A 13,505-nucleotide genomic window follows, 5' to 3' on the forward strand; every position below is an offset into this window, starting at 1 on the left:
TGTATTTCTCTTCTTTCACAATTTACTATTAATAGTTATTTCATGCTATTGATTGAGTACAAAATTCTTTTTTTTTTTTTTTTTGGTAGCTCATATTCATGTAATTTATCTATGACATGAAGAATAAGTATTCTTCTTGGGGCTAAGCACCTGTAGTTGGTACTCAGCTTCTACTGATAATAGCTGTCCTGGTTTATAAATAGCAAATAGCAAAGAAAGATTCAGTAGAGTCTGTTGTTTCTTAAGAGTTCTTTAAGCCAACTAGCATTTTGGAATTTGGGATACCTCTTAAAAATTATTTAAATTCAGTTGATCCAAATGCCTCATATATATAGATTTTTTCCCTTAAATTCTAAACTATTTGCATTTTCAGAGAAGTTTAACCCTTATATGTCTAATTCATCGACATGGTGCCTTACAGCAACAGCGAAGGCCAAGAAAGTTTAAAATCTGGCCTCTATTCTGCCATTTCTTATTGTTAAAGGTGAAGTGTGTTTTTCCAAAATTAAGTGAACTTGAACTTCAAAAGGGCCAAGGTTGGTATGAACCATAAAATTTGATGGAGTTTCAAAACACTGCAAGACATACTTTGCCAACTCTGGTCACAGTCCTAGTATCACATGACTAGTTGTTTCCTGCAGTGAAGACCAACACCCCTGGCTTGGGCAGTGTCCAGCCATCATCCCACAGTAGTGAGCATGGTGATGGACATGCTGCAGTTTGGTTTTTAGAGATTTTCTCTTCTTATTTTATAAACGTCAAATCTAACTGTTCTTTGTCTACAGTAGAAAAGAAGGGCAAGAGACCCTTTACTCATGGAAATCTTGACAAAGAATGTAGATGGTATATTATATATATATATTAGTTAGGGCAACATCAGCTGCTTTAACAATGAGTTCCCAAATTGGGTATTTCTGATTGGTAGAACTGGTCCCCTATCTTCTGTTCTCTTATAAGTCTATCAAACTCAGGGGCTTTGGAGTCCTCTAATCTAGCCAGCAGAGATTGAAAAGGAAGAGAAGGTACCTCTGCTTCTTATTTGTCCTGGCCTGGACATCACACTTCTACTCATACTTCATTGGAATTATTGGGCATGTGGCCCCACCCAGGTGCAAGGAAGAAGGGAGGGTTAGGCAATGACTTGATGGGCAATGACTTCCCCTTGACTAAGGAAGGAGGAGCATGAATTGTGGATGTCCCCACCGTAGGGGTTATTAGCCTGAATATAGTATAGCATCTGTGCCCTATTATTAATACATACACTCCCTTCCTCTCAAAGTACTTTGTGTTCCAGAAATCCAGATCAGGAATTCCAGATGACTTGGCAACATGTGGAAACACTATATGATATGAGAGGAATTTGTTTCTTCAGTTTTGTCCTTGTCTTAATTTGAGTTCTCCAAGAATCAGATTCTGAAACAAAGATTTAAGCACAAACAGTTTATTTGTAAAGTGATCCTAGGAAAAGCTGGTAGCAGTGTGGGAAAGTGAGTCAGAGAGGGCAACGCAACCAAATAAAGGTTTTCTTTCTGAGCAAATTACCACTGTGAGTATCTGGAGCTTAACTCCACTGGGAGCTCTAAGACCTAGTGCGCTGCAGGTACCTTGGGGCTATCTGATTCCAAAGGTGAAGAGAGCTGAGGTATTTATTCACTAATGCTCATGAATTTTTGCTAGAGGCACAGTGCCCAGGGGGGCATTAATACACAGCTCTTCTGTTTACAGAATAGACTCACCGTGGCCAGAGAAAGACCATGGACAAAGGTTTGCATGTGCTATCATTGAAAGCCAGACAGGAATGTACTAATATGGGATTATATATGGGCAGTGTGTGTATATAGATTTCTCTATGTATCTGCTGTAGTTCCCACGTGGCACAGTGCATGAATCCAGCTGACCGATTAATCAGCAAGCTGTCCTTGATGTCGTTTCTGTTGTCCAGTGTGCCTGACGAGGAGGTCAAGACAACAACCACCAACACTCAGGCGGAGGGCGATGATGAGGCTGCTCTCCTGGAGCGACTGGCTCGGCGGGAGGAAAGACGCCAAAAGCGCCTCCAGGAAGCCCTGGAACGGCAGAAGGAGTTTGACCCAACAATAACAGATGCAAGTTTGTCGCTCTCCAGCAGAAGAATGCAAAACAACACAACAGACGATGAAACGGCAGAGAAGGAAGGAAAAAGTGAAAGTCGCCAGGAAAGACAGGAGCTGGAGGAAACGGAAGTAGTCACCAAGTCACACCAGAAGAATGATTGGATGGAAGCGGAAGAGAAAAAGAAAGACGAGAAGGAAAAGGAGGAAGAGGAAGAAGAGAAGCCAAAGCCAGGGAGCATTGAAGAAAATCAGGTAGAGGTGGTGGTAGAAGAGAAAACGGCAGACAGCCAGCAGGAAACAGTCATGCCGCTGAAAAATGGGCAGATCAGTGCAGATGAGCCTAAGACCGAGGAGGAGGGGGAAAGGGGCTCAGATGAGATTCTTCAGAATGAAAAGATGGAAGAGGAAGCCAAGGAAAGAGCTGAGGCAGAAAGGGCCAGGTTGGAAGCAGAAGAAAGAGAAAGAATTAAAGCTGAGCAAGACCGACAAATAGCAGAGGAGAAAGCAAAAAAGGAAGCAGAGGAAAAAGCAGCTGCCCAAGAGAGAGAAAGACGGGAGGCAGAGGAGAGGGAGAGGATTAAGGAGGAGGAGAGGAAGGCAGAAGAGGAGAGGCAGAGGATCAAGGAGCAGGAGAGGAAGGCAGAAGAGGAGAGGCAGAGGGTCAAGGAGCAGGAGAGGAAGGCAGAAGAGGAGAGGCAGAGGGTCAAGGAGCAGGAGAGGAAGGCAGAAGAGGAGAGGCAGAGGGCAAAGGCAGAGGAAGAAGAGAGAGCTAAGATAGAAGAGCAAAAACGTAAGAAGCAACTAGAAGAGAAAAAGGGGCAAATGCAAGAGAAAAAGATTAAAGGGGAAAAGGTAGAGGAGAAAATAGCAGGGAAGGGGGTCAGTGAAAAGAAAGTACAAGAAGATAAACCTCATACAGCTGTCCCAAAGAAACAGGTACAGTAAACCTTTTGCACCAAGTGTGTGATGCCTGCAACTTGCGAGAAATGTAATGCACATCAAATTTGGGACTGAGGCCACATTCCTAAGGCCCCATGTGCTTAATTGTTTGGCAAGCTGTTCATTTTTTTAGGTCATAGCAATATGCAAGCATAGAGCAATCAACTGAGAGCTAAATATTCCACTGACCAAATTTACTGATAGAACCAGAGAGAAGTGAATTGCTCTGTGCTTGATTGCTATGAATACCAGAAAAAATGAATTAACCCAAAGATGACAAGTGTGGTGGTGCTGCACTGAAATGATTCTGCACCTGCATCTAAACTCATTCCTTCTAACAACTGACCTCTCTCCACAGGTCTACATGAGGCAGGAGGACCGTAACTCCTCACCTCATCTATGTGTTTGGCATCTAATAAAAGATGCTAAAAGTTGGGGTGGGAAACTGACATGACGAATCATGGTCAGAAATATCTTAAGAAGACAAAAATAACCCCCTTGAAATTAACTGGTAATAAAGGAGGGAAAGGAGCCATTTGGGACCTTTTATTAAAAAAATGTCAAAATCCTGACTTGCCATCATGTAGACCTGAGCCTAATGTAGACTTGCAGAAAGCCATTCATCTGGGGCAGCATCAGCTTAAAACTGGTTGGTAATTACGAGCACACGTTTTGCTTCTTTTACCATCTGGGTGATACAGATTTATGTAGCTCAGGAAGAGTGGAATGGGGCTGGGGGGAAGGTCTGTAATCTAAGAAACATTTTTTTTTCCTCTCTCTGCAAGGCTACATTAAAAGCACTCTACCTAACCAGAAAAGAAAAGAGATGCTTGTGTATTCAGCTTTCCAAAGAGAACTCTCTATCGCTAAGTCTGCATTGCACTCAAGTCATCTTTCACTTCTGCTTCTTACAAGGGGCTCATAAACACAGCTATCATAAGAGATGATCAGGAACTAGATGCACCAAACACTCACGAGGTTTTCGACACTCACCAGAAGCACCACGTCACGCTGGACCACAGTGAGCACGATGGCAGGCACATGAGGAAAGATTTGGTGGGAGGAAACTATCCCACATTGCTGTTTAGAACCACTGGCACTGGGGAGATGTGAGTATTGGTACAGCCACAGAGAAGTCACTTCACGCCACATGCAGAGTGACCTGAGCACCCTCTCACTCTTGCTTTTAAATAAGTGACCTTACCATTCTTGAAAATAAAAAGGAAGAAGAAAGGGGGGCTAAAGTGCCAGCTAAAAGAGAAAAGTCCCAAGAAGACAAGGCTGCCTTCAAAAAAGAAGAGGTAAATATCATTGAGAAGGAACCTAGTCATAAACCATCGAGAGCAGTGTTCCATGACGTTTCAGGTCAGATCTCAAAATTGTAACCTCTAACCCAGTATTTTTCAAGCCATGGCTCATGATCCATTGAATGGTGAAATCAATTTAAAGCAAAACTAGTTAAAAATGTCAATCTGCATTTTTTTAATGAAGTAGAATAGAAAATATCAGAGGGCATCGTGGCCACTAAGTATTGCATTGTGATATAAATTGTCTTTTCTACTATGGGTCACAGTCAGAAAGCTTGAAAAACACTTCTCTGATCAACCTTTCCTGCTTTCTACTCTCCTCCAAAAAAGCTATTTTTTTTTTTCCTTTGAGCCATCCTACTTTCATTTCAATCATGAAATATTTCCAACTGGCTTTGATTAATGATTTAACTTTTCCAAGGGAAAACACTCCCACACCTCTCAGTAGAAAATCTGATGAACTGAAGATGATATTTGGTTTTCAAAAGAATAGCTTGGCACAGTATTCTGCATTGCATTTCTGAGGCACACACAGGAGCTGGTGCCAGGGTGTTTGACTGTAGGTAAGTAGTAAACAAGTCAGTGGACCAGAGGCTGCTGCAGAGAGCATGTCATTATGTCCTGACATAATCAAAATGCCACATCAGAAAGCCTGACCTCAGGGCTTCCACGGCCATCCAGTGGTTAAGACTCTTCACTCCCAATGCAGGGGACACAGGTTTGATCCCTGGTTGGGGAACTAAGATCCTGCATGCCACATAGCACAGCTTAAAAAAAAAAAAAAAAAAAAAAAAGGAGAAAGAAAGAAAGCCTGATCTTGTTTTAACCGTCATGCTTATGTTAGCTCCAAGCAATCCTAAAAATGATGATAGTATTTAATAAGCTCAAAGTACTTGATCGTGGTAAAACTAAATTATCAAACATAAGAGTTGAATTACTCTGCTTGTGGGACTGAATTGTAGTTATTGAGCCCAACTCAGATGGACTCTTGCTACATTTTTCTGCCCATTATAGCACAGAATAAGACACAGACAAATCTATATTTAGCAAACAGATGAGATTTAATAGGAGAATGATTATTTTCTTAAACCTTTTTTTCCTAAGATTCATGTAAAAAGAACTCTAGTTCATGTTATATTTATTTTGTTTTTGGTATGTGTTCCTCCCATTTTCTAGTAGAACTTGTGGTGGCTTGGGAGTAAAAACCGAATGTGAACACTGCCCAGTTAAAAGCAGGAGAAAGCATGAATGCTAAAAACTAGAAAACTAAATTTGGCTCTAATGAGGCTGCTGAGAAATTTGTTGAACATGTTGGGAAACAACTGTTCTCATTCTGTAACAGAAAAACAACTACAAATTCATTTCTAAAAAATGAACATTACTTTGGGACTAAACTCAGAAATATCCCACATATATTATTTATTTCGCTTCCCACATATATATTTATATATCCCACATATATTATTATTTAGCTTCATCTCTAAAGCTAGCATTTTGTGTGGGGGAATATCTTTAACTTATTTTTTAATTGGCGTATACTTGCTTTACAGCACTGTACTAGTCTCTGCTGTGCAACAGCATGAAATCAGCTATGTGTATACATATACCCCCTCCCTCTTGAGTCTCCCCCCGACCACCCATCTAGGTCATCAGAGAGCTGAGCTCCCTCCGCTATACAGAAACTTCTTGGGGGGAATATCTTTAAATACAGAAGGAAGAGGGCGTGAAATCATAGCTCGGTGATTACATTTCTGTGGAGCAGGAGAGGCAGAATGACTCTATGAACCTTCCATTTCATTCAGTTCAGTCAGATGTGGATTGTTTTTAATGACCAAGGCATTCTGTGTCCATGTTTTGTGTCTGTGAACTAGAAGGAGCTCACCAGCAGCCATCCCATCATCCTTTAGCTTCTTTTCAGATAAGGCCCCCAGTTCAACAGTGGCCGTGGTTTGATGATTTCAGTCCTTCCCCTTTCTCAATCTGCCCTCTAGCACATTCCAGTGTCCCAAAACTTGGCCTCTTTTTGACACAAGAACAGATTAGCTCCTTAACCCAAGCTTTGGGGCAGGGGGGGGGGGGGGGGAACAAACTGCCATTCCTGTTTTAACACTGCATACAAATTACTAGTTGAATAACCCCTCTCCACCTGTTTGTGTAGCTACTCCACTTAGATAACTTTAAATCATAGTTTACATGATGTTGCCATTTTAAACGCCCTCCTTCTACCCCCCATCCCCCTTTTTGTTCTCTACTCTCAACAAAAGTCTTTTCCTTCATGGAGTTAGCAAAAAAAGGAAACAAAAACATCAGCTACATTTCCAGAAGCCCCTCCAATACCTTACACAAAACCTTCTTTCTCCCACTGCAGTTTAACTGTTTGCAGCAGTGAATCACAGATGACCAGTAACCCTGAAACATAATTTAACTTTTTCTCTTCCCCAACTATAAAATGCCTTCTTTTAATTTTTTTAAAATTTTTGTTGAAGTACAGTGTTGTGTTTATGCTGTATAGCAAGTGATTCGGTTATACAGATATTGCGTGTGTGCGTGAGTTCATGCTCAGTTGTATTCAACTCTCTGTGACCCCATGGACTGTAGCACACCATGCTCCTCTGTCCATGGAATTTGCCAGGCAAGAATACTGGAATGGGTGGCCATTTCCTACTCCAGGGTAATCTTTCGAACCCAGGCATCGAACCCACATCTCTTGAGTCTCATGCATGGGCAGGTGGATTCTTTACCCACTAAGCCACCTGGGAAGCCCTTTATACATATACATATATTCTTGTTTTATCTACATTCTTTTCCATTATGGTTTATCATAGGATATTGAATATAAAATGCCCCACTGTAAAATGCCTCCTTTTAGTTCTTCACCCCAGAGCTCGTTTTTTGTTCTGGCCTCTAATAGGAAAACAGTTTCCGGTAATGAAACTAATATTCATATCATGTAGGCCAGAGCCTCTCACTAAACATCAGGATACTTGCTGGTCACCTGAGATCTTATGAAACACAGACTCTGACTCTGTGGGTCTGGGTAGAGCCTCAGCTCCCCAGGGAAGTCCATGCTGTCCATGGACAGGGCCTTTCATGTGATAGACATTGGGCCTGGAACAGGAATTGAGGCTTCTGAATCTAACAAAAGTATGTTCAGCTTAGTCTGAAAAAGTCTAACTTGCACTAGTTCTTATCATTCTTCTGGAATCAAATGATACAACACAGTACAACAGAGAAACTGGTGCCTCAGTCCTTTTGGACTTGTTGAAACTTTTTGAGTGTCTCTCTGGCACAAGAGTATGTCACTGGAATTCCTACCCCTACACACATACACCCATGTGTTACCCCACTGATCACTCTTTTTTTTGCTGTGCTGTACCCAGTTGTGTCCGACTCTTTGTGACCCCGTGGATTGTAGCCCAGGCTTCCCGGGTGGCACTAGTGGTAAGAAACGTGCCTGTCAGTGCAGGAAATGCAAGAGACGTGGGTTCAATCCCTGGGTCGGGAAGATCCCCTGGAATAGGGCATGGCAACCCACTCCAGTATTCTTGCCCGGGATAACCCCATGGACAGAGGAGCTTGGCGGGCTACTGCAACAGGGTCAGACATGACTGAAGCAACTTAGCACGCATAGACTAGCCCACCAGGGTCCTCTATCCATGGGATTTCCCAGGTGAGAATGCTGGAGCAGATTGCCATTTCCTACTCAGGATACATGGCCCTGTATTAATCCATCAGCATAGGTCCTCTTCTTGGTAACATTTTGATCTAGAGGCTCTAATGCTTTTCCCAGTGGACTCAGAATATCCCATTAGCTTAGGTTGAATCTGCTATAGATGCCAACCCATTGTGCTCCTTAAAGTGTTACAGAATTTATTTATTCATTTCCCAGAAAGAAAAAATAATTTGCAGTCAGCATTAAATTATCATTATTTCTTTGGGAATTTTTTAAAGTCTTCCAAAGAGAATATAAGCATACCATCTACCACAACTTTGCCAATACAGACAGAACTTGAAAAAAAGGGATATTTCTTCTGTTAGACATGTATGGTTTTACAAATCTATTTTACACACATTTTTGGTCAGTAAATTAGATAATGTATTTTGGGAGACTGGAAATATCTCTGACTCCAAAATAGGAGAAATGAGTTTCTCTTTGTATAGTGCTCCACAAACTATAAGGTGTGACTCACAATTTCTTTCATGGGTTCACTGCAAGGCGACCTCCCTCACCCTTAAATGTGTATCCCCAGATACTTCTTAACCAGGATATAAACTCCCATCCATAGTTTCTGAGGCTATTCCCAACAATGGTAGGTCAGAATGAAAAGAGACCTTGCTTGCTCCTGCCTGCCCAATAAATACTGATTTACCACCAGGCTAGGACCGTTGAATTAAAGCTGCGGGACAGACCAGGAGGTTCCTTCTCTTCTCTGAGCCTCTCAGCACAAATCTGGAGCCAAGAGGGAAGGCACAGGTTGAAGGATTAGGAAGGGATCATTTAGCCCAACCCTCTCTTTTCATGCACACGGAGCCAGCATTCCAGAGATGTTAGGTGACTTAAAGGAACAGTTAGATTGTTGACAACACTGAAACTAAAACTCAGATTTCCTGACTTTCAGACAAAGCTCTCAGAAAGAATAGCAAAATTACAGCCTCCCTCTTCAGCAAGTCCAAGGGCTGTCCTAGATATATGCCACTTGGAAAAAGATTAAAAGTCTTAACTAGCTAGGGCACTGTGGTAATGAATAGTCCATCGATAGTAATTTAATCAAATAATACTCGGCAAAAGCAATCAGGCAAAGGACTACTGAAGACTCATCAGTAAAGAGCAAAAAAAAAAAAAATCCTTTTCTTAGTAAAACGTGCACTTTGGTGGGAGTTAGGTATCAGAAGCATAACAACTGCAAAGAGGTGAGTGATCAGGTAAGGGGTGGGACCATCCTTGGCAGCCCCTGGAGCCCTGAGGTCTTACACCCAAACCCTCCTCTTTTGGTCTCTTTAGAATGTTAGTGCTTTGTCACTGTTTGTCTTCAAATGAGCAGTAATGAACCTCACCTGTTCTCACACTCATTTTTTAAGAATGGGTGAGATGATGAAGGTAATTTGAATTCCTTTGCCTCTCCCCAAAAAGCTATGCAAATTCAGTATACTTGGAAATAATCTGTCTCACTGTGAGGAACTTGTAACACAAAGCCTACACATGCACAGAAAAATTAGAGCTAATACTTGCCCTCCATGTACCACCTTCCTCTGTCTCCCACAACAATCCCAAAGCCACTTTCAGAGACTAAATTATCACCTTCAATGGAAGTCAAGGTCAGCCCTGGAATTTTTCCTTTGCATTCTATCTTTAATGCTTTAGATGACTACAAACATGGCCCCACAGGTCTCTGCGTCATCCCTCTAAAGGTAGGGTTATTATGTCTTCTATCCTGAAGACCCTAGTTATTCATTTGATTAAAATACTAGGGTGGTCTTCCTCTGACATCTGCCAAGACTGACTTGACAGGTCTGGCTAACTCAGTAGGTTTCTTATTTCCTCCTCAACACATTCAAACACTTCTCAAAGAAGCACCCTTCATCCAAGAAGAAACCTGTCCAAGTAACTTGGCCATTCTCCCATCAAGGCCACAGTAATAATTGCTCTTCCCGGTGGGAACTGAAAACAACCCCTCTCATGTGGAGTTTCCATAACATAATGGTTTCCAAATGGTAACACCTCCGTCACTTTTGAAAATAAAACCTCAGTGAAATAAGGATGATCCTGACCGCCTAAAATTGTGGTCAGGGTCTTTGCTCAGAAGCTGGAGGACCATAGCTCATGCTCCAAGAATTTCCTCTGATTCCAGGTCTACCACATCATTCTCCAGTGGTTTGTTTTACTTCTCAGTTTTCTGGCTTCCTAACAATGTTGGGTTTTATTTGGTGATACCAACTGAAACCTAATAAGATTTTTATCGTTATGTTTCTTCCTGATATGTACCATTGGTTAGCTCAAAGATGAGAAGACTAAAAAGGATAAAGAAAGCAAAGACGTTAAGAGCTTCTTGGATGCAAAGAAGGGATTTACAGAAGTGAAGTCTCAGAATGGAGAATTCATGACCCACAAACTTAAACACACCGAGAATACTTTCAGGTAAGACATAGTGGCTAGTTAACAGTGACTCTGCTCATGTATGAAAAAAAAAAAAAAAAAAAATCAGTCTCCCTACCCTGTGATTCCAGACAGAAACATGCTAACAGGCAACATACTTTTGTTGTGAGGTCACTGGCCATTGTCTCAGAGATACTCCGTCAGCAGATCAGGCTATCAATCCCTAACAGGAGAACAGCAGGCCCTGCTCAGACAAGGTTTGATCTGCTTTTCCCATTATTTGACAAGGCAGATCAATCCTGCTTGGTATCTATGTTTTTGTTCACTGACCTAATATGTTCACGTAAGATCAGCTTATTAGAAAACATTATCACCGGAGTTCATGTCATGGATTCATTCTCTGTAGGGTCCAGCAGACATCATAAAAGAAACTCTCAATACCATTTTCAAGAGTGTATTTTCTAAACATTGTTTAAAAAAATTGTTGCAGAAAAGGAAGATTGCCCTGTGGCCAGATACTTTGGAAACATTAGATTAAACTAAATAAGTTACCTTTCTTTACCGCTAAATAAGTTATATCTCTTTACCACAGGACTTAGAGAGCCTTTGATGTTATTTTGCCTTGGAGAATCTCTAAGAGGGAAGAAGAGGGAGAGCAACTAATGCTCCAGTTTGGAAAACCCTCTTGCAGAGCTTCAGATTCCCCTTTTTCATCCCCTCTCCTATCACACTGAATAGATCTGGGCGATTAAGTGTAGGACAGATAGACAAGTGCCTACACGCTAAGTCGCTTCAGGCCTGTCCAACTCTTCACAACTCCATGGACTGTAGCCTACCAGGCTCCCCTGTCCATGGAATTCTCCAGGCAAGAATACTGGAGTGGGTTGCCATGCCCTCCTTCAGGGGATCTTCCTGACCCAGGGATCAAGTATATGCAGGCAAATCCTCACTTCTAGGTTGAATATGGAGATACCCCCACCCCCCAGCTTTGTAGAAGAACTCAAGTTACAGAAGCCTGCCATGGACACCTGGCTACCTGACTCTCCGTGCCCTGTTCCTACACACACTCACTCCAACTGCTGGTGCCAAATTGCAGTCTGTTATGTCACTGGCTGCTGTGCCAAACATTCTGGAAAAAATCTGGGGTCCCTATTATGTGGATTCCTTGACTGTAGCCCCTGTTTTTTGGAACACCTCAAATAAGAAAGTTCCAAGCAGATGTTGTATAGAAGTCAGACTGCTCCTTACACCAAAGCATGGATAACACTCAGAAGCAAGCAGAACTATGAGGGATGGACATTTCTAGCCACTTTAAGATGCTAAATTGTTAGGTAAATATATTGTTATGCACACAATTTTTCTACACAAAAATCTGAGCAGAAATCTAGTCACTTTCATGCACTGGAGAAGGAAATGGCAACCCACTCCAGTGTTCTTGCCTGGAGAATCCCAGGGACGGGGGAGCCTGGAGGGCTGCCATCTATGGGGTCACACACAGTCGGACACGACTGAAGTGACTTAGCAGCAGCAGCAGCTAGTCACAGTTTTACAAAAGAGAGCTGAAAGCACATGGAAGGAAAGATGTGTATTCAAAGCCTAAATAAAGTGTGAGGGAATGAGAAGGGTAGAACTTATGGATGTTACTTGGGATTGGCAAGAAAATAGATGTAAAAATTAAGTTTATTAGGAATTCATAGAAAATCTAGAAATCAAGCTGATTCAGGCTGGTAAGCTGAGTGCAGAGCTTGCTGAAGTGCCAGTCCTTTAATGTGTTAGAGCCCTAGAACAATGTCAAGTTCATGAAAAGTGTTCAAAGAATATTACCTAAAAATATCATTATTTAATTACTTAGATAAGACCCTAATCCTGGGAAAGATTAACGGCAAGAGAAGAAGGGGGTGACAGAGGATGAGATGGTTGGATGGCATCACCAATTCAATGGACATGTGTCTGAGCAAACTCCCAGAGATGGTGAAGGATGGGGAACCTGGCGTGCTGCAGTCCATGGGGTTACAATTGTCAGACACACCTTAGCGACTGAACAACAATTACTTAATAGTTTAAAACATGTGCTGTAGGTCCAAGTACAATTTTATTAAAAGAAATAAAAATTAAAAATCTGTCAGTAGAAAGAAGTTTGGTTAACAATTAGCAAGCTTCTCAACCAGTTTTAGTCAAAACTCAGATTGACAATTAACATGCCCATTGTTTGGAAATCCAGAAAACTGGGCAACTCGAAAAGATAAGTCACAAGAGACGGCAACACACTGAGGACTGAGAACCCAAAACTGAGATTCTTGCTTTAATTTTGCTATGTTTTGACAGGAAAAAAATGAAACAAACTGCTACCATATTATTCGTTTTTAATTTAGCTGCCAACATATGTTAGTTGTAGTTTCAATTAGAAATTGATCCCTGTAGAAGCAGAGACACCTCACTTTGCTCCAGATAGTTATAGAGTGAAGAGGAGCTGGGGAGGAGTGAGAGCCTCTATTTGGATTAGCTTAGTACCTATAAGTCTAACGGAAAACTAGCTGTGTTCATAGTGAAAGGTCTATATTAATCTCGACTTTCACCTAGCGAAGCCACAGAAAGAGGAAAGAACCTTCTGGAAGAAATTTCCATATTAGTGGTACCCTAACATTCAGGCCATGCCAGCACATCTGAGCAGATGTGATGCCGCCAAAATTCTTGTTCCTGTTTCGAGCATAGCTCCTTTTGTTGATTTAATTACTTTTCCCTTTGATAGACCCATTTTCTTATAGCTAGATGTTTTCTCTAAAATATGACATGAAAATCTCAATTCAGAGCAAGTTAAGCACCCATCACTTAAGGAAACTACCAGTAACATTTTCCCCAGATACTCTTTATGTGTATACATTCAAAACAGATATAGATGTATACAGATGTGTATAATTATAAATCTCTGTCTTAAAGTGATTCTTTCACTGTGCATAATGGTGTATCTTTTTGCTAGCTTTCTACACCAGTGAGTATAAGCCTACAGTTAATGTTATAGTGTTCTGCTGGGTGGATGGGTCATGACTGATTTAACGAGTCCCTAAATGATGG

General features: G+C 41.5%; 1 protein-coding gene across 47 annotated transcripts in view; it reads left to right on the forward strand.

The window, feature by feature from the left end:
• CALD1 (caldesmon 1) overlaps positions 1–13,505 on the forward strand; it is a 232,443-nt gene that overhangs the window by 193,766 nt on the left and 25,172 nt on the right. For 25 of the 47 annotated variants that reach the window (XR_006059687.1, XM_060414848.1, XM_060414849.1 and 22 more), the window contains 3 exons: positions 1,943–3,029; positions 4,256–4,333; positions 10,333–10,475. Coding sequence is in view for 46 of the 47 variants with exons in the window: in XM_060414848.1 (XP_060270831.1) it covers positions 1,943–3,029; positions 4,256–4,333; positions 10,333–10,475 (1,308 nt within the window). In the remaining variant the exon portion in view is untranslated. The remainder of the gene's footprint in view (positions 1–1,942; positions 3,030–4,255; positions 4,334–10,332; positions 10,476–13,505) is intronic. The other 22 variants (XM_060414870.1, XM_060414875.1, XM_060414871.1 and 19 more) reach the window with 1 other exon arrangement.

Source organism: Ovis aries, chromosome 4 (genome assembly GCF_016772045.2).
Source record: "Ovis aries strain OAR_USU_Benz2616 breed Rambouillet chromosome 4, ARS-UI_Ramb_v3.0, whole genome shotgun sequence".
NCBI classification, from domain to species: domain Eukaryota; kingdom Metazoa; phylum Chordata; class Mammalia; order Artiodactyla; family Bovidae; genus Ovis; species Ovis aries.